The sequence below is a fragment of the Conger conger genome, chromosome 11, assembly GCF_963514075.1.
Source record: "Conger conger chromosome 11, fConCon1.1, whole genome shotgun sequence".
Classification (NCBI taxonomy): Eukaryota; Metazoa; Chordata; class Actinopteri; order Anguilliformes; family Congridae; genus Conger; species Conger conger.
Genome location: NC_083770.1, coordinates 33,270,331 through 33,293,387, shown reverse-complemented (window position 1 = coordinate 33,293,387; position 23,057 = coordinate 33,270,331). Strand labels below are relative to the sequence as shown.

The window sequence follows — 23,057 nt, the reverse complement described above, 5'->3', positions numbered from 1 at the left end:
TCCTGGGGACTTTTAAACAAACACTCAAAGGAATGTGGAATTAGGGATGAGTTGGTGAAAGGCTATTAACCCCTTCATCGCAGGAGTTATTATCAACTTATTTTTCTCAATAAATCGATACCATCAGTCATTCACAGACACACAGAAGGATTTGAATGTACCAATCATTGTTTTATCACTGCACATCCTGTAATTCAACAGCCCAATGTTAAGAACCAACCTAATGTGATTAAGTTGGTCTAAAGATTAGTAAAATGGCAGCTTTCTCCACTGACTTGTCTTCAGGCTGAAATAACATCATATAGATGAACATGAGAATTTTGTGGACAAAATATGTGAAAGTGAACAGCACATCATTTAGACAACGTACCTGCGTTTGACTTAAATCCTGGGTTGTCGAAACTGTAATCTTTGATCTCATCGTACCATTTGTCCACCGACTCCTTTCCTGCAAAACGCACAAAACCACGATGAGACCAAACCAGATTCATGAGCTCTTGTCAGTGGTCTGTTTTTCCCCTCCATAATTACTAAGCTCTGCTTCCACCAGTAGGCCTGCCTTGTCATTAAAGTAAAACACTCTACGGAGGGGAAAAAAGAAGCCAGAACACCAGAAGCTAGTGGCATGTCGATGGAGGGGGAGCGGGGCTGTCAAGCTATTAGTTCTGTCAATTAATATGAAGTCGCCTCCTAGTGGTACCTATTTTCACTACATACCTACTTCATATTTCATTTTTACTATTTTCATACCTACAAGCCTATTTTCCCATTGGACTCCATTCATATTTGACGGCGAATGAAAGGTACCGTTCAGCGTCTTGGGCCCGGAGCTCCAGGAGTAGTAGAGGTTCTCCCCGTTCTTGGTGTCGCTGTGCTGCAGGCCTTTGATGCTCAGCAGGTGGTCGGCCCAGGCCTGCGCGGACGTGCAGAGCTCTCGGCTCAGCGTCAGGCTCGGGACCTGGTGTTTGGTCCGGTACTCATTGTGGGCGTCCAGAAACTCTCTCTCAAAGTTGGCATCTGCTTCGACACATCGACACACAGGCACCCGGCCCGGCAGCACACAGCACAGCATATATTACAAGGAAATCCCAAAGACAAAACTAACGAAATAAAGATACAGAAATTATTGATGAAGTCAAGCTGGACTGAGCTGGCATTTCATTCTTTTTCCCTGGAATAAGGTTGAGTCAAGGTGAAAACGAATAAGAATAACTGATATGATTTTACAGCTTTTCATTAAATGGTGAGTAATGGTGCAATGGAGCTGTGAACATCTATTGTCAGAATGGATGAAATTCTGAAGAGAAATATTGCACCAATTAAAATGTTGTTTCCAATCATACGTCATAGAAAGGAAAATGGCATTCTTTGAAAAACAGACTCACCTGCCATGACTATTTTTGTCCGTAGAACTGCAAGGAAAGCAAAAGCATTTTACATCTATGCTCATATTGATATACTGTCTGTGAGAATGGGAGATCTGATCCTGTGAGAGGTCAAAATACAAATCTGCACAATTTACAAACAGATTTGTACTGATGACCACAGTACTGAATCAACAGAGGAAGCTAAACACAGCACCTTCTAATTTTCCACATCTGCTTTATGTAATGCTTCCCTCCTCTGCCCCAACACCCCAACACACACACACACACACACACACACACATGTATATATATATAAACGCACATACGCACACACAGCATAATGTTTTCAAAGAACTGCAATGACAAAATCAATTCTGTTAAGATCTGGAAGAGAAAAGGATTGCTGGACCATACAGATGAACAGAAGCAGCTATCAGTTATTCAGAAACACAGAGGATGCAGGGGTCCCCATCTGCAGCAGCAAAGCACACATATACTGCAGCGTCTGTGACAAAAACTAACAGTGCTGCAATGCTGCACACAATTGAGTCTGATGTATATTATATCATGTGTTGAACACAGACAGGGCTGATGCATACATAAGCCCAAGACTACCCTGCTCTTCTCTGTGCAGTTTAAGCCTGCGTTTTTTCCTTGGTAATTACACGCTGACCAGCACATCATTTCAATCAGTGGATAATTCCCATGATCCATCATTGACGTTTTTACCTTGTGTATGTCATGTGCCTTTCATGTGTATATTAACATGTTGTATTTTTTTATATATACATACTATGATATACCTTCTTCCCCTTAATTGCCCCCACCCCCTCGGGGATAAATAATTGTTTTTTAACTGAATTGAATTGACATTTTAACTGCTACCCCACATCATTTCAGATGTTCCACACTCACACACAACAAACAGTACGCAAATACAAGCATTATGTTCCTCCTACACTCAGTACACACCTGTTTGTTATGCTCCTGGGGTGAGTCTCCCTTCCTTTCTCTCTGTCCTTCTGCCGTTTGTCAAATCTGCTGTCCTGTATATATATGTCCATCCCAGCCTGGCTCTCCGCCTCCTTGCCTATAGGAGGTGAGTCCATTCCTCTGTCAAAGTCATGACTATTCACTAGCCACTCTATGGAGGAGTGGCCCAGACCCATTTTAATTGGGTGTAGTAAGTGACAAACCAAGGCACAGTCCCCTACCTTCCCATGAATGGGAGGCTTTGTGGGCTTAGCACAGTCTCTTACACTATCAACACTCTTGGCCTGTGTGTCAAAAAATCTAACTTGAATTAACTGGCATTTCATTACTTTTCCTGAGAATAAGGATGGGTCACAATGAAAATGCATATAAAATTCCATTCCAAATACTGATATGATTTTACAGATTTTCACTAAATGGTGAGTAATGGTGCAATGGAACTGTGAACACATATTGTCAGAATGGATGAAATTCTGGAGTGTTCTGAATTAAAATTCATATTGTTTCCAATCATACATCATACAAAGGAAAATGGCATTCTTTGACTAACAGTACAGTGTTTTAGCTGCATAGTTATATTACAGACACATTTGAGATGTTTTGAATCATATGTGAAAGTTGGAGCACTGTGTGCAACAACAACAATACTACTAATAATGACATGATAAAGCATATATACTCACTGAGCACTTTATTAGTTATTTATTAGACTTCTATTGCTGTAGCCTATCCACTTATGATAGTTATGATGTGTTGTGTGTTCAGATATGCTCCTCTGCATTCCCCTGTTGTAATGTTTGGTTATTTGCGTTACTGTCACCTTCCTGTCAGCTTTGATCAGTCTGGCCATTCTCCTCTAACATTTCTCATTAACAAGGCATTTCTGTCTGCAAAACTGCTGCTCACTGGAATTTTTTTTTTTTTTTTTTTTTTTTTTTTTTTTTGGCACTATTCTTTGCAAACACCCAGGAGATCAACAGTTTCTGAGATACTCAAACCACATTGTCTGCCACCAACAATCATTCCACGGTTAAAGTCACTTAGATCAAATTTTTTCCCCATTCTGATGGTTGATGTGAACATTAACTGAAGCCCCTGACCCATATTTACATGATTGTATGCATTGCACTGCTGCCACACAATTGGCTGATTGTGAATAATTGCATGAATAAGTAGGTGCAATAAAGTAAACATTTTCCTAAGTGCTCATGAGTGTATTTTATGCAGCTTTATGAATTTATCAAAATGACAAAGTATAATACACAGAATGGTTAACATAAAAAAGTATATGGCAAAATTAAAATGCATGCACTCCTATATAAAGAAACATACACTCACCGAGCACTTTATTACACCTACTTATTCAACGCCTTGTTAATGAGAGACGTCAGAGGAGAATGGCCAGACTGGTCAAAGCTGACAGGAAGGTGACAGTAACGCAAATAACCACACATTACAACAGTGGTATGCAGAAGAGCATGTCTGAACACACAACGCATCATAACTCTAAGTGGATAGGCTACAACAGTCGAAGTCTAAAATACAAGTATAATAAATGCCTAATAACATGCTCTGTGAGTGTATAATACTAAAAAGAAGGGAGATACAATTCAGATTACCACAATATAAAACATTTCAAATTAGAAATAAAAATGTAGTTATAGACATAAGGTTAATCAGAGGTAGTTTCAGTATAGCATTATTATTTTATTGATTGCCAAGGAATTTTTTGCAGCTAAAACACAAAATTCTTGATGTTCAGCTATGCAGGAATGACCAGATTATCATCGATTTAAAACTTTACACAGTGTTGCCATTGCAATAGATTCAGCTGTTCACATCACATTAGGTCGGTGGAAGTTTAACTACTAATAGAAGTACACAGACTCTTTGCTTGCTTGTATTTGCATGGTTTTAGTGCACTTTTCATTTTTTCTACAGGTGATTCACATATGTACAAATTCAACAAGACTGTAAATGTCAAAATGGTCAATGCACTACATGCAAATTTTTAAAACCTATAATTATCATAACATGCCTTTATGCTAAGAAATGTGTTAGAACTTGTTGCATGGTGAAACTAAACTCCCTGAGCAGTATACCAAAACCAATACTTGAGTCACAAGCCTTCAAACCATTGCACAAGAAACCTTTTTTGTCTAGTCGAGTTACTGAAAGAGCATTCACCAGAATAGCACAACAACAAAGGACCTCACCACAGGACTGCTAAAAATTAAAATAAAATTATCTCTTCCTTGGATTCTAGTGATATTTTTTATTATTGCATAAGCCACAGAAAGCTTATAAAGAAAGAAATAAAGTAAAATGCTACACTTAAAGTGGGCCAACACTGTTCAACACCTCCTGTAACCGTTCAGAAATCAATTAGTGTAGGCTAATCAGGAACACCGTTTGGTAAGTCATAGTGTCAGTCTTAACAGACTTAGTTTATTGCAAATATTCTCAAACACAATAAATCACATGCAAGTCCAGAATCCATAAAATAACAACTTGCCAGACACGCCTTCATGAACAATAACAAATTAGCATAGATAACAACAAGTTAAGGATCTTTTTTATTGTGAGACATGCATTTCGTTTGGAGCAGCATACCGGTAGGCTATCAAAAGATTTTCGCTTTGGTTTGGGATTTAATTTACTTTTGGACTGTTTGATTCTATTGCTAAATGTTGGGACTGATGGGCACTGAAATCTGGGGGGTATTTGATGGTTCATTCATTCATTGAACGTGCGCTGTGCTGTAAATACATGGAAACCTTATTGCGTAGCCAAGTAGCCTAAATTGAGTTAATTTTTAATTTTGCCTGATTTACTTTTTATTAAATTCGTAGGCTGGAATGCCTCGCGGCAACAATTGTGTTTAAATGGGTACTGCTTCAGCCTTTGGCAAGCAACTTAGCAGGGGGCGGCGAGCGACTAGTAGCTTGAGAGCAACGTGTTGGAGACCCATGGTGTAGGACAACGACTTTTCATTGGCAACAGTATTAAACCGACCAACAATATAAAATATTAAGAAGAGTTATTTTATTTCATTGAGTTAAATCGAAACAATGTCTTCTGGTGCTCATGGACTGATAGCCCTACTGGTAGGCAATATTACCCCGGCTATTATCCGGACACAATTTGAGGATTTACTGTAGGCAGCAACAGGACTGACTCACCAAACAGGGTTTTTTAGCAAGCCAAACATGCCTGTTTTACTTCATTTTTACTGTAAACCCCTTTAAGAATGTCTTATCAATGGACCTAAGTTGCATTATGCTTACATGTGGGGGACAATACAGGTTTTTCTGTATTGTGTAACAGATTGTAAAAAAATCACTTTACAAGCTGTGTAAGAGAAGACAGGAATCCCACACAAAAGTCACACACACAAACTCACTCAAATTTTATGCCTCGGTAGAAATGCCCGGAATGCTTGGTGCCTCAGGTGTTGATTGTTTTACATTTCACCTGCCAACCCATGGATTAATTTGAACATCACAAAATATACTAGCAGTGGAATGCACCTGAAAATTCATCATAAAAACATTGCATTTAAAATTCATCCTTTCCAAATATGTAAATTATAAATGTCACTGGTCACTTTATGTCCCTGTGTTCAATCTGCACTTTGTTGTATGTCGCTCTGGATAAGAGCATCTGCTAAATTCCTGTAATGTAATGTAATGTGAATTTCTAAGCCATAATTTGGAAAAACTAAATATAATTTTCCCACACAAAGACTATTAAAAGATAAGTGTCAGGTTTATTGATGAAATTATATTTGAATTACATCATTTCATTACAGTTACTGTAGTGGAAACTACCATGACATGCATATTTTGTGTTCAACTGTATGTCCAATATTGCTCTGTTCTACCTGTATAAATTCAGAGCAATCTGTAAGTATTTGAACAGTGACACAATTGTTATTGTTTTGGCTCTGTGGACTATGAATCAATATACGTACATCCACGTTGGGGCATATGGCAAAAGTAATTGTACAATTGGCTGTTTATCTGTTTCTTGGCTAACTGTGTTGTTCCATCATTAGTTAATGCACAAGGAAGCTAACAAAATGTCTGAAGTTGATTCTAGGTGTGGAATTTGCATTTGGAGGCTGTTGCTGTTGTCTCTCAACATGAGCACCGAATAAGTCTCAATCCAAGTAAAGCAGGCCATGATGGGGTGCAGAAATCTAGAGACATAATCTGAACATTGGGTATGTCAAAATAAACACTTTGACACATTGTTCAGAAGAAAGAGCGCAGGGTTGAGCACAGCAATAGCAAACAACCTTGTATACCACAGAGGAACACTGGAGTGGATGACAGAATTTCAAGAACACTCTCTGGGATGTAGGCATAGATGTGTCAAAGACTACCATAAAGACAAGTCTACACAACCATAACATCAGAGGGTTCTCCACGAATGACTGGTAAGCCTCATGAACACAATGACCACATAAGAGTTTCATAAAAAGTACATAAAAAAACTGTAGTGTCCTGGAACAAAATCTTATGGGCAGGTGAGATGAGTATTAGCCTGTAGCAAAGTAAAAGAAAAAGTGAAGTGTGGAGAAAGAAAGGAACTTCTCATGACTCAAAACACCCACTCATCTGTGAAACATGGTTGTGGTATGGCTTCGGCATGAATGGCTGGCTGCTACTGGAACTGGCCTACTTATCTTTATGTATTCAATTTTCAAAAGCACAAAGTTGTGAGTGCCTATTTTTAAAACATAGCTAGACATTGAAGAGGATTTTTGAAGCAACTGAACTGTCAAACACAAATGTCAATCTTACATAATGTGCTGTCCATGCTGTAAAGGGTGCGTAATGAGGAGAAAGAGAAAGGCACCCTGCTATTTCAAAGGTAGTAATGATGTGGACAGAACATCAAAGGGGTTAGAGAAAAGGCCCAAAAAGGGCACCACTGAAAGTGGCAAATCTCTGTTGATCTTCAGTTCTCATAAGTCCTATTGCAAAGGACCATGCTCATATACAGATGTCAACAGATTACACAAAAGCCTGGGAAATACAATGCAATTATATAGCCAAATGGTGCTAAAATCAAATTATTATTTGACTTAAAAAAAAACAAACAAATAAATAGTTACATGCGTTCCACAAGATTATTTGGTTGTGGAAAAGTTGGGAAAGTAGAGAGCGATACTCTATTTCTCTACATTTGTGAGCTATAATGAAAAAACTCTGACAATAAGAAAATGGAAAATGAGAGCAAGAGCAAAATAACTTTAAAGTGAAAGTTTAAAGCTGACACGCAGAAAGTTTTTGTCCAGTTATTTATTGATTCATTCACTTTTCTTGCATGTCCTGCAATTGGGTACTGTACAATGAAAGCATGTTGTGATTAGCTGAAGTTTGTTTGATTTAATTGAAGGAGATGCTGGCCGATAGGCAGAATGAATATTTGTGGGACAAGAGGTGGGGAGATTAAGGAGAAGAAGCAGAAGATAAAAAGAAGCCCAGGTTTGGGGTGGCTTATTGCACAGGCATGTGGTAAGGACTGTGACCATTGTGGTTATTTGTGTGGGAAACTCTGAAATGTGGTGAACTTATGTTGTTGTATTAGTATAGGGTTATCCCCTGTAATTTTGCTGGTGGCACCTTCTCAATAGCACAGTTACTGTCTATTAGCCCGTCATTAATAAACATTATCAAAATAGACAATGCATCAACATTTTTGTAAATGAACTTAAATTAAACATTATTATGTGTTATAAATTAAAATGTGGTTTTGCTAAACATACCCCTGGTGTAAAAACAATATTGTGATTATGTCATACTGTGAGAGATGGTGGCAGAAGATTTCAGTGCTGACCGTTTTTTATGTGTGAAAACTGTCTCTGAAATGTGCATGCCTTTTCTCACTCTGCTTTCAATAATGGGCCTATATTCAATAAAAATTCCTTCCCTCTAATTATGCACTCACGCTCTTCAAAGATCACAAGGTGGAAAACTAGACACCGGATTGACAGGAAAGGAGTGTGGAGACATATATGACCACAGACAAAGCCTATAACTGTCTGGGCCTGAAGCACATACCATATGGATAGACTATAGCAAGCATTTAGGTGCTCTACACATTTGCCTTTTACAGCCACATTATTTTTTGTTTGCTGAACTTGTGATTTAAGAAATAACATTACATTTTATCATTGAAAAGAGGTGTTAAGTAAAGGTATGCCTCCACAACTGTCTTGAATTTAGGATGGTCTGATAAAAGATAGCTTTATCGGTCCGTGGTTCCCAAACTCTTACAACCAGTTATTTTTTTCTTAATTATGTGCTATTGATGTTCAGAGGGATTATTTACCTTCTTAAGCCATATTTTGTCATACATAGCTATGCATGCCATGAATAAAGAATAAAGTCCCATGTCTGTATTGTGCTTATTGTACTACACTCAGTTAGCACTTTATTAGGTATTGACTTCTGCTGCTGTAGCCTATCCACTTTGAGGTTTGATGTTTTGTGTGTTCAGAGATGCTGTTCTGCATACCACTGTTGTAATGCATGGTTATTTACGTTACTGTCACCTTCCTGTCAGCTTTGACCAGTCTGGCCCTTCTCCTCTGACCTCTCTCATTAACAATGCATTTCTGTCTGCAAAACCACTGCTAACTTTTCTTGTTTTTCCACACCATTCTCTGTAAACTAGTGTTCTATGTGAAAATCAAAAGTGATCAGTCTGAGATACTCAAATCACCCTGTCTGACATCATTCCACGGTCAAATTCTCTTTTTCAATCACATTTTTTTGATGTCAATATTAACTGAAGCTCCTGACCTGTATCTATATGATTGTATGCATTACACTGCTGCCACACAATTGGCTGATTAGATAATCACAGGAATAAGTAGGCATAATAAAGTACAAATGTATAGTCTAAAGTCAAACTGGTGTTAAGTCATATATTATAGATGCTTTGGCAATACTACCTTGGTTGTCCTGTCAGTAAAGCACCATTGAGAGTATGAGAGTTTACTGCACATTCCTTTGGATATGTGTAAATTTAATGGCTAAAAGGAAAAAGAGGCCACCAGTAAAAGTCTCTAGCCTTCTAAAAATTTAACATCTGAACCATTGCTTAACAAACATTTTTAATTTTTTACGAGAGAGGGGGGGGGGGGGGGGGGGGGGGGCAGGTTTACTGGCACATTCCTTTGCCTGTGTAAACCTAAGCACTAGAAGGAAAGGGGGCCACCAATAAGAGTCTCTAATCTCCTAAACATTCCTCAGTTGAACATGAGTCGCTCTGCTTTCCACATTTGTGTTTTCTGCACTTCAAACATTGCCATCTGTCAAATCTGTTTTCATGCAAGTGTACGGCTTTGGCTTTTTTAAATTGAACTCTTTTTCAGTTAGAGAAATACATTTACAAATAAATGTGGATACACAATGCAGATGCACAAGTGCAGAAAAACAGCATAACATTTAAATAATTATATATCAATTCATTGTTCTCTTGGTGGGGGCATACATAACTGAATTGAACAGGGCACATATTATTTTGTATCATTTGAAATGGCCATATTCACACCGCCCAGCATGAGCTCTCTAAACTGTCTATGATCCAATAGCTCGACTGAGCAGGTTGGCCACACAACAGGGGGAATGCCAATGCCAATATATCGCATGCCAGTATAAAAGCAAACTGCAATTGTTGAGGCTGAGCACAAGGGAATTAAACAAGGATTATTATTTGATTTTTGATTATCAGTAGTTTTTCAGTAGTGGTATGTCACACTATATAGTATTGTATAATACTGAACTTCACAATTTTAGATTTGATCAAACAAACAATTCACACATGGTTAAAGTGCAGATTTTGAGACATTTTGGTTTCATACCTACTATTTGTCAACCTGAGGGCCAGAGTTGTGCCACTGAAGGCCAAGGAAGCCATTATGAGGCTGAGAGAGGAAACAAGATGAGGCAAGCCTACTTGAGCTAGACCCTGATTACAGCCTTTGGGAACTTTGTGAAACCTTTGGCTTTGACCCATTACTTTTTGTCCATTAATTATACTGGACCCTCTATTCACATAGGTTCCAAAGGATTCTCCCTTACTATTCAAGTCAATGAAACCTAGGGCACTATTTCCAGGCTCTTGGGCAATACTGCAGGTGGTGTGGCATACAATTTGGAGTGCTCTGATTCTATGGACATACGCCAGTTAGCTGAGCAGAATATCAGGATTTAAAATAAACGTCAAAAAATATAATGGCTCTGTACTCCAGCACATCACATTTTAAATGAAGCAATCGATATGAGTGCAGACTGTCACCTTTAATTTGGGGGCATTTATATCACTATTGAGTGATCTGGGTAGGAATTGCATCCTTTTTTTATACATCCCATCATACAGTCCTCCCATTTTAACATAAAAAGTAATTGGAGAGTTGGCTTCTCAATTGTTTCTAATTATTCAGGTGTATCAGTTCATTGGTGCATGAATAAGAAAGCTTTCAATATCTTGTCTTGATTTTAGGTTTTTGCCTCAATAAGGACCAGGGCTGTGCCAAATAAAACTTAGATATTATATATTTGAAATACACTTAGTGAGTACTTTCTTATGTATTTATTAGACTTCTACTGCTTAGGCTATCCACTAAGGAGTTATGATGCGTTGTGTGTTCAGAGATGTTCTTCTGCATACCACTGTTGTAATGTGTGGTTATTTGCGTTACCGTCACCTTCCTGTCAGCTTTGACCAGTCTGGCCCTTCTCCTCTGACGTTTCTCATTAACAAGGTGTTTCTGTCCGCAGAACTGCTGCTCACTGGATTTTTTTGTTTTTTTGTTTTTTGCACAATTCTTTGCAAACTGCGTGTGCATGAAAATCCCTGGGGCCGGTCTTTCAAAAGTAATCTGATCGGATTACGGCTATCGGATTGGATCAAATCTTGAAAATGGGTTTTTCAAAAGAAAAAAAGGATTCAGAAATTGGATTGGATCACGTAATCCAATCTTGTTGTTGATCTGGATCAAACCTTGAGTTTGGGTTTTTCAAAACCTTTTGGTAGGATTGGGATCATTTTGATCCTAAAAATCAGGATTAAACTGATCCCAGCAGGAGGGTGGATTCATGGTGGATATCAGTAATAAAACTAGGTAACTAAAATTGGTTAGTTAAATAAATGTTAATTAATTAAATTAAATTAGTTAATTAAACATTTATATCATGCATTTTACAGTATTTATATTTATTCATCAATTTCATTTGAATTGTTCAACAGGAAGTACATAAAGTAGGTAGGCTATGTAGGCTAGCAACCTTTTAGTACATCCATTCATCCATCCATCCATCCATTATCTGAACCCGCTTATCCTGATCAGGGTCGCAGGGGGGCTGGAGCCTATCCCAGCATACATTGGGCAAAAGGCAGGAATACACCCTGGACAGGTCACCAGTCCATCGCAGGGCACACGCACCATTCACTCACACACTCATGCCTACGGGAAATTTAGACTCTCCAATCAGCCTAACCTGCATGTCTTTGGACTGTGGGAGGAAACCGGAGTACCCGGAGGAAACCCACGCAGACACGGGGAGAACATGCAAACTCCGCACAGAGAGGCCCCAGGACCTCCTTGCTGTGGGGCGGCAGTGCTACCCACTGCACCATCCGTGCCGCCCTCCTTTCAGTACAGCAAATTATAAATTCTAAAAATTTCGGCCCCATAAAATAATCCCCCAAACAGCTGTCAATATTGAACTCAAATAATAAATTCTGTCTTTGTTCATTAAACATTAATCACACTGACACAATCATCAGTCATGGACTTATCAAAAATAGTGTCTAACAATTGCATCTCTTATTGGTCGTCCAGTCGGGCCCTCATTCTGACAGAATGACGGAGGTTGGTCAGTGTCTCCAATGGGCTCAGGTGCATCAGGGACGTCATCACAGAGAGGGACTTTGCGCCTGGTCGCGATGTTGTGTAGGACAATGCAAGCAAGTATTATGTTGCGTGCTTTCTGTGGTTCCACTCTCAAGTAGTTAAGGCATGCAAAGCGCCTCTTCAGAACTCCATTTAAGTGCTCAATGGTGCATCTTGTTTTGCAATGAGCAGTGTTGAAGCGTGCCTGCTCAGGCGTGTTTGCAGCCAGAAAAGGGGTCATCAGCCATGGTAGAAGAGGGTAGGCACTGTCTCCTAATATTATACCATTTGGTCGGTAGGTTTGGAGCTCTCTATATAGAGCGCTCTCCCTCAGGATGCGCGCATCATGGACAGACCCAGGCCACTTCACAACGCAGTTTGTGATGGGGAGCTCAGCGTTGCCCACAAGTTGAACGATGATGCTGTGTCTCCCCTTTCGGTTTACAAACTCCCACTCATTCTCATGAGGTGCTTGTATGTGCACATGGGTGCAGTCGATTGCTCCAATAGTATTGGGCATATTCCCCAAAAGAAAAAAATTCTGCTTGGCCTGGATGATCTGGTCATCCTTTGGAAATGAAACAAATTCATTAATCAGGCTGGCCAATGCAGTTGACACACTTTTCAGAACATCACAAACAGTTGATTTTTCCACACCCATGTAGTCACCCACAACTTGCTAGAAAGTCCCACACGCATAGAAGCGAAGAGCAATGAGGACCTGTTCCTCCACAGACAGACCATGACTCCTTTGGGTTCTGCGTTGGAGGTTGGGCCTGAGAAGGTCCACAATATACTGAATATCAGCTCTTCCGAAGCGAAACCGAGCATACAGCTCCTCATTGGTATATTTCTGCAGTGGATCTGTACGCTCAACATACACCCTTTGATGGTATTTTCTCCTGTGGTGGCGATGGACAACACCTGCCATGTCACTGCCTCTCTGTGACCTTCTCTCTGAGTCCTCTGAGAAAGGCTGAATATACATATGGCTGTGTAAATTGGTCTTCCCAAACACACCTGTTAGCTTAATTGCTTTGGCTTGTGTTCAATTAATGGAATCATACCCAAGGCCTATAAAATAGTTCTGCCAAGGGTGGTGAAGTGAGCAGTAAAATGAAGAAGGATATTTGGGCTGAAATCACACGTGAATGCCATGGGGTTTGGCCAGAAGAGGACAACAGAGCAACTAAGATTTTGGTGGAAGAATCTTAAGGCCAGGGCAACAAAAGACCACGCTGAAGCCAAGAACAGCCAAACAGGCAACAACCCATAGGGTGAATACACAGACATAATCCTTGATATTATTGGAGGTGAAAAGTCGGAAGCTCTGCACGGGATCCAAGATGTTGCAGAGGATGGTGAGCCTGTGATGACAGCAGAAAGTGAGCCTTCTTCAGAAACATTTATTCTTAATCTCAGCCCTGTAATCGAGGGAGAAGGTCAATCACAGGTGGAGCCAGAAGGCCTAGTTCCCACAGGACCCCCAGAGAGAGGCTCAAAGCACCCAAAGAAAGATGACGCCTATATGGTACTTCTGCAAAAAGAGACTGAAAGGGCAGAAGTACAGATCCATCTAGCAGAGGAACAGCTTATTCTTGCCCGACTGCAGCAAACCAAGGCCAGACTTGAGATCCGCCTCCTAAAGGCCAAGCTTGGACAAGCTGGTCTCTCCACAGCAGACGAAGCAGATGATGATGATGAAGAAGAAGAACTCATAAGAAGAACTACTCATAAGAAGAACTAAGAAGTAATTTATTTTGTTAAGTATTGGACATTTAAGCCTTTTTTATCCAGTTCAATTCAATAAATCTTTGTTTGAAACCTGTTCGAAACATCCATAATGTATTTGTGAGTAAAGTATGTATTTATTTATTTGTTGTAGGTCTCAGATGAGCGGACTGCCTGTTTCCAAGAAATGGACAATGGAGGGGGATGTTTATATTATTTGTTTGCTGTTCCGTTCAGTCCTATTTTCTGTTCAAATAAAGCATATTGGAGTGACCCCACACTATTCTACCTGTTGTTCTTTACATAGCTACATTGTGATAGTCCCATTTAGACCACAGGTAATCCAGATTTGGTAATCCTGAAAAGTTTGAATCCAGATCAGAGTAATCCAATCCCACATTGCTTTGAAAAACCAGCATAAAAATAAAATGGATTACGTAACCCTGGATAGCAGAAAAAGAGATTTCCAAATTAAAACTTTTGAAAAACCGGCCCCTGGAGATCAGCAGTCTCTGTGATACTGAAACCACCCACCAACAATCATTCCATGGTCAAAGTCACTTAGATCATATTTTTTCTCCATTCTGATGGTTGATGTGAACATTAAGTGAAGGTCCTGACCCGTATCTACAGGATTGTATGCATTGCACTGCTGCCACACAATTGGCTGATTAGACAATCGCATGAATAAGTAGGTGTAATAAAGTAAAAATGTTCCTAATAAAGTGCTTGGTGAGTGTATATGTGGTACAATTCAAATGTCACATTAAAAACATTTAGAGAGAAATTGATGCAAAACTTAAATATATATATTTTATATAAATATAAATGTGTAAATGTTTAATATAAATGTACATTTTAAGTGTAGATGTTAAATGTGGAAACTAAATGTTTGGAATTGGCCATGCCTCTTAAGTATAATGTCATATTTTGTATTATCCGTCTGCTGCACCACCGTGCAGCCCATGTATGGAGGAATGGTGGTCTCAGCCACACCCAAGTACTGTAAGCAGCAGCTGAATCGGCTGAAGTCATCCAAGGAGTGTTGGCAGCTAGGGTAAGAGCTGGAGATTTAAAACAAACTTTAAAATCACTTTTTCTGTGTCCCTGTAATAATTATTTGTGGTGCAGTAGTTTGGCAGAAACCTGACGTTCACATCTCCCCTAGTCTAATGACAGTGATAGCCCACTGTGAGTGCCCACACACTCATCCTGCAGTGCAGTTTATCGATAGTTTAACTATAGCATTCTATCTTAGCAGTTCCATGTTAGCATTTTGTAAATGAATGCTGTGAGCTACGGTTTTAAGCCTTTAAGCTTTAAAAAAAAACTGGTTTAAAGGAATTTTAATCTTTTTGCTGTTTACCAGCATTTTCTATTTTGTTTATGTCTAGATTCTAGCATTGCCTAATCATTGCACAATCAATATTTACAGTCGTATGGAAAAATTTCGGCACCTCTGGTCAAAAAGCCTTTTACAATTAATATCTTGATGAACAGAAGCAAACCTGAACTGTAAATGTTGAACATGCAACATTTCTGCACATTTTAAAGCGAGATTGCTTTTTAATTTCATTTTCAGGTTCGCTTCTGTTCACCAATATATTAATTGTAAAAGGCTTTTCGACCAAGGCTTCCCACATTTTTGCATACGAATGTAAGTGGTGGTTGTTTGTGTGTCCTACATGCTCTGATTTAATCCTGTGCTTGGATGTTCTTTCTACCATGATTACTCCAGAAGTGGGCGAAAACCTGGCATATGAAATTCAGTATAACTGTATGTAAAGCTCTATGAGTGGGAACTAAAAATATAAGGCAGGGATAGTGGTACAAAATTGGAAGCTGCTCAAGTTTAAAAAGAATTGGGGGTTCTAGTCAATGTGCGGTAGCAGTAAAAAAGGCGAACAGGATGCATAAATCTAAGGAATTTATACTCACCTCATACAATACCCGTGTTAGGCCACACGGGGGACCGCACTATAAGAAAGTATCCGTAAGCAACTGAACTCACCCATTTGCTTTAGAGAAAACAACAACAGATGCATTTAGCATATAGCTGACAGACACTTTCAACATAAAATCCATGTTTTAATACACATGTAAACCTCTCCCATACGAGCATTGCTAGTGGCTCTGTCTCATGAAAAAGCAATGGTACCACACCTGCAGAAGCTTTAGACAGTTTCGGTTTGGCCATGGCAAGAACGTAAGAGCACATTTTTGGAGGTGTTGATGTGAAAAGGGCTGTTGTAACATGCTTTGAGTCACTGGGTGGGCCAGTAAGTGTAGGTTTGCTATACTGTGAGCATGGCCCATTCCATAAGGTATCCAGGCACACGCTAATTGTGTGACCTTTGAACCCATGTTATTTTGCAGCTTGGGAACTTGCCTTTAAGCATACCTCTGAAAATGAGCGTAAGCATATCCTAAAATACAACAGTTATTTGTAGTAAATTATTTGTTCAATCTAATCTCATAGCATGCATGCAGGCTGAATGAGCACACATCAGCCTCTAACCTTCAACATTATATAAACATGCTCTAAATGTGAAATAATTATTGAGTCTTCCAGAGTTCCATCATTTCCAGAATTCAAAATGATGTGGCTCCTCGGGCAGCCCCTCCCTTACACAATAGCAGACGTGGGAGCTGTAATGTGTGATAGGGAGATTAGAAAGAAAAACACAAACAAACACAGACACACCCTGCCATGCAATATTTCTAACTTATTGTCGTCATTGGGAGACTGATGCTGAGAGAGAGGGAGAAAGATAGTGAGAGGCCCTATTTGAGAACCTTATGGATTTATTGCTATACCTGCTTCTTTGGAGGCCTGGCAGGGGGCTCAATCATTTAGAGGAGGAGACCTAAGAATTTGGCGGCACAGATGGTGCAGTGGGTAGCACTGCTGCCTCACAGCAAGGAGGTCCTGGGTTCGAATCCTCGTCAGCCGGGGCCTCTCTGTGTGGAGTTCTCCCCGTGGTTGCGTGGGTTTCCTCTGGGTACTCTGATCCCACAGTCCAGAGACATGCAGGTTAGGCTGGTTGGAGAATCTAAATTGCCTGTGGATATGAGTGAATGAGTGAATGGTGTGTGTGCCCTGCGATGGACTGGCGACCTGTCCAGGGTGTATTCCTGCCTTTCGCGCAATGTATGCTGGGATAGGCTCCAGCCCCCCTGCGACCCTGTTCAGGATAAGCGGGTTAGGATAATGAATGAATGACCTAAGAATTTTTATAGCTAAACCCACTTCAAATATACTCTTCCCTTTAATATGCAGTTGAAATGGCACTCAGTGTATTAGGTTTGAAGTATTCAGGTTTTACTAGCCTTTAAGGTGTAAGATCACAATATGTTAGATTAGTTGATAATTAGAATGTTCTTTGATTGATTGGAAAGTGGCTGGGAATAGCTGAAATAACACATAAATTGTCACAGAGGGATGTATCCACTACACATCCACCAGATATATATTCAGAGTAATGCTGGCCAAACGGCGCTCACTCCTGTCCATCTCTGTGTCCATGTTTCTGTGTCCTGTGTGCTTGTATTGCTTCGCATGTGTGAGTGTTTTCAGCATGTGCCTGCTATGCACAGACAAGCACAGTTCCTTGACAGCATCGGAGAAGATGGTGACCTGTTGCCTCAGCAACAAGAGCAGGTGGTGGAGATTGTGTGAGTGGGAAAAAGCGCAGAGGGCCAGTTTGCTCAGAGAGGGCTGGAATCCCCTGGTGGCTGAGTAGAGGACACACACCCTGCTGGTCTCCTGCATTCTGAGCGCCCTCTGTTGGATCGCCCCGGTAACGCAGCCTATCCTAAGATATTTCACACATTTCACTGCTAGTGTATGGTAGCTTGAATAGCAGAACTTTGCAGGTTATATATCATATACACTCAGTGAGCACTTTATTAGGTATTTATTTCACTTGTGTCTTATTGGTCTTCTATCCACTTAAGAGGTTTGATGCGTTGTGTGTTTAAATATGCTGTTCTGCATACCACTGTTGCAATGCATGGTTATTTGCATGTGAAAAACCCCCGGAGATCAGTCATTTCTGAAATATTCAAACCACCCTTCCTGTCAGCAGCAATCATTCCATGGTCAATGTCACTTAGATCACATTTATTCCCCCTTCTGACATTTGGTCTGAACAAAAGCTGAACCTCTTGAGCATGTCCGCATGCTTTTATGTATTTAGTTGCTGCCACGTGGTTGGCTGATTAAATATTTGCATAGCAACAAGCTTGTGTACAGGTTACCTAATAAAGTGCTCAGGGACTGTATAGATATGTTTTAAACTACAGGTCAAATGTGTAAAGTCACAGTCACACAAACTGAAACAGAGCCGATAGGTAATGTACAGCGATGCAGCCTTCAGAATTGCAGTGACAAACACACGGTACAGTACAGGTATGGGATATATTGATTGAGCAGATTCAGGCAATGCACAATTATGCACATAAACAATGAAGAATAAAGAAAACACTGACAAACAGAAAAAAGATGATCAACCTCATTCTTGAGTTCATTTTCATTCTGGTGTTGACTGCTTACTGTTTCAAACTTGCAGAAGAATCCTAAAATGTCATTTTAATTGGAGGAAAGGATTGTTTTAAATATTCACCTGTAGGACCTTCCCTTAAAATGTAAAGTATTATTATTTGTACACTGTGTTCTTACCTCAAAGGTTTTTGATAGGCCCCTAACATTATCTGCCTCTGGCGTACGTAACGCAGAACGACGTCAGCAATAATGTTCTGTGCTTCCGATGGAGCTCCAGTACTAGATGCATACCACAAGAGGGTGCTATGCTCTGTGCGCTGCAGAAAACTGGTGCCTTCAAAGTAGTTCCAAGGGTACTTTGAAGAAATATACTTTTTCATTTATTCTGTAATATTATGTCACATTACATTATAGTAATTTATCAGATGCTCTTATCCAGAGCGACGTACATTTTTGCACATCTTTTAAGATCTATGGCATATTACACGTTACACGACACTGGAGATGCGCTGGTGATAAAAGGAAGTCGTCCAGATACTGAAAGTAAAAATGCATTTTAACTGAAATATGTATCTCTTTTATGGGACAAAAATTTTAGGAGTTAAACATGTAATGTATGCAAAACTCAAAGTTGAATCTCTTGCATGTTCTATATAAGTATAGATGAGCACTGGTAATTCAGCAATAAAGAGAAATAACTCTGAAAAAGCAACCATCCATGTATGCAAATAAATAAACCCACAAAGCTAGCAGGTCAAAAATGAGTAGTGGCCCAGTATCAGAAGGTTTGCTGCATAGTTACTGGACAGTATGTATGTATGTATTTGAGAAAGGTACATGCATGCAAAATGCATATAAAGTAAGACCAATTTCCAGTGGCAGTTTTTAGGTAAAATTTTAGATTATTCTATTTAGAAAGTTTGGAATAAAAAATCAGAAGAAATAGAATGAAATAAAAAGCACACATTAGAATTTCATAGACATATCATAGTTTAATGCTTGGTTAGAGTAAATGATTGTGAGTAAACTGATTATGGGAGAAATTCATTCAGTTTGGCTGGGAAAATAAGGATTTCCGGGGGCTGGTGTGCATCTCCTTATCTGTCTTATTTCCCCCACTGTGAGAAATTAACAGAGTTTGGTGAGGTATATCTGCTGCTTCACTCTAAGGAGATTGTGTCTCATTGAAGCTGATTAGTATGGCCCTCAGTCTCTGGTGTTCCTGAACTGTAAGCCATGGTTATAGCACACATATGCATTTCCCTGTATTACTACTGTCCAGCTTCGAGTGCTTAATGTTCTGCTGAATGTATGAAACCATGAGATGTGGGTGGAGATGACAGCAGGTGCAGACAAGTACAATTCCGGTGTAGAATGCCAATCTCACCGCAGTCCCACTTAGGGTTTATCAAATTAATCTGACTAACCTCCCATATGTGTCTTCAATGACCTAACAGCAGGAGGGATTTCAGATTAACCACAAAAGATGCAGTGACCTCAGTTAATGCTCCTACACCCCACTGTTCTGCATGGGCAAGGCGATAACCTCCATGTTCTTCAACTATGTTGTCGCCGGCAAAATCCATGAGGTGCTCTAATACTTTTCTTTATATTGTAGGTAAACTAAGATCTCACAGTAAGATCTCACAAAGTAGTGAACTCAATGGCCGATGCTCAATGGGATATCGCCAGTCTCTATTTTTTCGAAATGACGTAATAATACACAAGACTACCGGTTATGTGGGCTGGGGTTACGGGGGAAAACTAAGTCAACAAGAATTGTATTCGTCACACGGGAGTGAAACAATTCACCTCAGTACGAATGAGTGCCGGGCGGCTCGTGGGAGGACAGGCTGGAATAGATGATGGAGGGAGGTGATAAAAGAGTCCACGCAGCTCTGGGGGACTGGCCTCGTAAATCCTGGCCGGCCTCCCGATTCAAAGAGGAGTGGGCGGCGGTTTCTCACCATTAGTCTCTTCAGCGCGTAGCGGTGTCCAATCCGTCACTGTTGCCCAGTGGCACGGCTCGACCGCGTATACCGCCACTCGCGCTCACACTCTTGTTTATCGCCCCAGTCAGAAACCCCAAAGTGGGAGCCATAACAAAGATTTTAAGAGACCTGCACTCAGTGAGCGGACCCAGACTGCCATAAACCGCTCTATTTCCCATCGGTTAACACGAACATTACGGCCTCATTACCTCACAAGTGGGCTGGCCGCTTTTCACTGCTTTCCCACCCCTTAATGGGATATGCACTGTATATATATATATATATATATATATATATATATATATATATATATATATATATATATATGCAGACATGGTCAAGAGGTTCAGCTCTTTTTCAGACCAAATGTCAGAATGGGAAAGAAATGTGATCTCAGTGACTTTGACCGTGGAATGATTGTTGGTGCCAAACAGGGTGGATTGAATATCTCAGAAACTGCACAGTATATGTGTATATATATATATATATATATATATATATATATATATATATATATATATATACCCTGTTGTTTTGGGTGCCACATTTAAATTAATTAAGTAAGTAAGTAAATAAATAAATAAAATAAATAAAAGCTTCCTAACCCATTTCCTGTTGGGCACAGGTCATTAAACTTGAGAGGCTGGATATGGTTCAGTGATTTCTGCATTCTGTGTCCTGGTTGGGCAGGGGACTAAAGGAGAGTACAAGAGAACAGGTGAATTTTACGGCAGTGCTATAAATACACTTTGTGGACATAATTTAAAGAAACTGGCCTATTTACACCTGCAGCATACTACCTTTAATGTACAGTACCAGTCAAAAGTTTGGACACACCTTGCCCTTTTCTGCTTTTTCCTATTAATGTCTGTAATCGAACAATTCATACGTGGTCAAAGTGCAGATTCTCAGCTTTCATTAAAGGGTATTTTTGTACCTATTGGTTTCACTAAGTAGTAATTACAGCACTTTTTATATATCGCCCCACATTTCAATGTTTGACATAAATTAACATAATGTCAAATAAAATAGTCATGTTTTGTATTTGACTGGATATTGTTTGCATGTCATGACTTCCTGGAGTCTGTAACCTATCAACAGAGTCTGGATATCATATTTTCAGGATGTGGTACAAGTGATACAAAAATCTCTTTGCATTTGAATGGATCTCTATGGGAACTGGGGGGTGGGTCTTGATTCAGCTGTAAATTACGGCAAACAGTACGGAAAAAATGTATTAACGTCATCAAGGGACATATCTCCTGACTAATTTTCCTGTTGAACTCAGTGGAAGAATTATTCAGGAGAAACAACCCTTGAAGTATCTACTGTTTATCTAGTAGCAACACGGTCGATTGAGGCTGGTTTGATACCTCAGACCCTTGATGACTTAAAAACGCAGCACAGATAACAGAATTGATATCAGGGTCCTTGTTACTATACTTCCTCTGTTCGCAGACACTTATGACTGAATGTTAGATATGTGCTGTATCTGTTTTATGATGGGAGGATTCTCTCAAGGACACACACTAAACGTTTGAAAATAAAGTACTCCCACAAGCACCACGATGATCTGCAGTGTGTGTCATCTCATTTGTGGGCACAACACACATTCTGGCTCAGCAATCACAAACAATTTTTAGCGGGATGAGCTATCCTCATGAGGTTTAGATAAAAAAAGACAAGCACTGACAGAAAAAAAACAGACTTGCTTTGCTTTTTTTAAAAGATAACATTGAGATGACATGGCACATTCAAACTTAGTGGACGGAAATGTAGAAAACGTTACGGGGGATGCGAGCCACGACCTCACCAGATTTTTTAATAATGTCTTCTTATCCACTTTCTCCATGCTAGGAACTCAAGCTCCTTTCAGGCAGAAATATTACTGTGCTTTATGTACCAGAAGGATCTTAAGATGGAAAATTCAAATAAAAGCAATTATGGAGGCAGACATTGCAGGAATGTGGACCTGTGTGATCTCGCGGCCTGGTCGGTCTCGCTGTGGAAGGAATGAGAAGGTGATCCATGTCTACCTTCCACACACACACACACACGCAGAGCTTAATTTAGCCTCTCGGTCCCAGTCCATGTGAAGCCAGGCCCGGGTGAGCAGGGGTGCTGCTGCGATGGGGATCCCCAGCCTGCCGGTGTTACAGGGCGCACTGCTGGGAGATAAGCCTCGTGCTCACAAAAGACCCATCAATCCATTGACGGCTCCAGTGAGCAGGCCTCAAATCCTGGCCTGGACTTCTCTGGTCCACTCATGAGACATTACATTTCTCACAGTGTTTATGTATGAGCGAACATGTACCTTCCTGCTGTATCCATTCAAAAAATACAAAAATACATGTTTAAAAATATAATATAAATTGCAACAAAAATGCAAGACGACTAACAGCAGTGTCTGAGAAGTGTTTTCATCTATTATATTCAATTCACCTTCAGCGGTTCTGCGCCAGCATTGTATGTTGTGAGGCACATACAGTATTCAGAACAAAATACACTTGCTGGAACATGATCTTAACTCAGTGTCAGTGTCTCAAATAATCCACACT

At 39.9% G+C, this 23,057-nt stretch overlaps 1 protein-coding gene and 1 pseudogene across 2 annotated transcripts in view; both read right to left on the bottom strand.

The window, feature by feature from the left end:
* Window positions 1-23,057, bottom strand: part of LOC133140735 (Golgi-associated plant pathogenesis-related protein 1-like) — a 41,144-nt gene that overhangs the window by 1,671 nt on the left and 16,416 nt on the right. For both annotated transcript variants that reach the window (XM_061260886.1, XM_061260887.1), the window contains exons 3-5: window positions 1,386-1,412; window positions 808-1,017; window positions 371-448 (exon numbers count right to left, since the gene is read on the bottom strand). In XM_061260886.1, coding sequence (XP_061116870.1) covers window positions 371-448; window positions 808-1,017; window positions 1,386-1,392 — 295 coding nt within the window. In that variant the 5' untranslated portion in view covers window positions 1,393-1,412. The remainder of the gene's footprint in view (window positions 1-370; window positions 449-807; window positions 1,018-1,385; window positions 1,413-23,057) is intronic.
* LOC133139952 (putative nuclease HARBI1) lies at window positions 12,179-13,204 on the bottom strand (annotated as a pseudogene).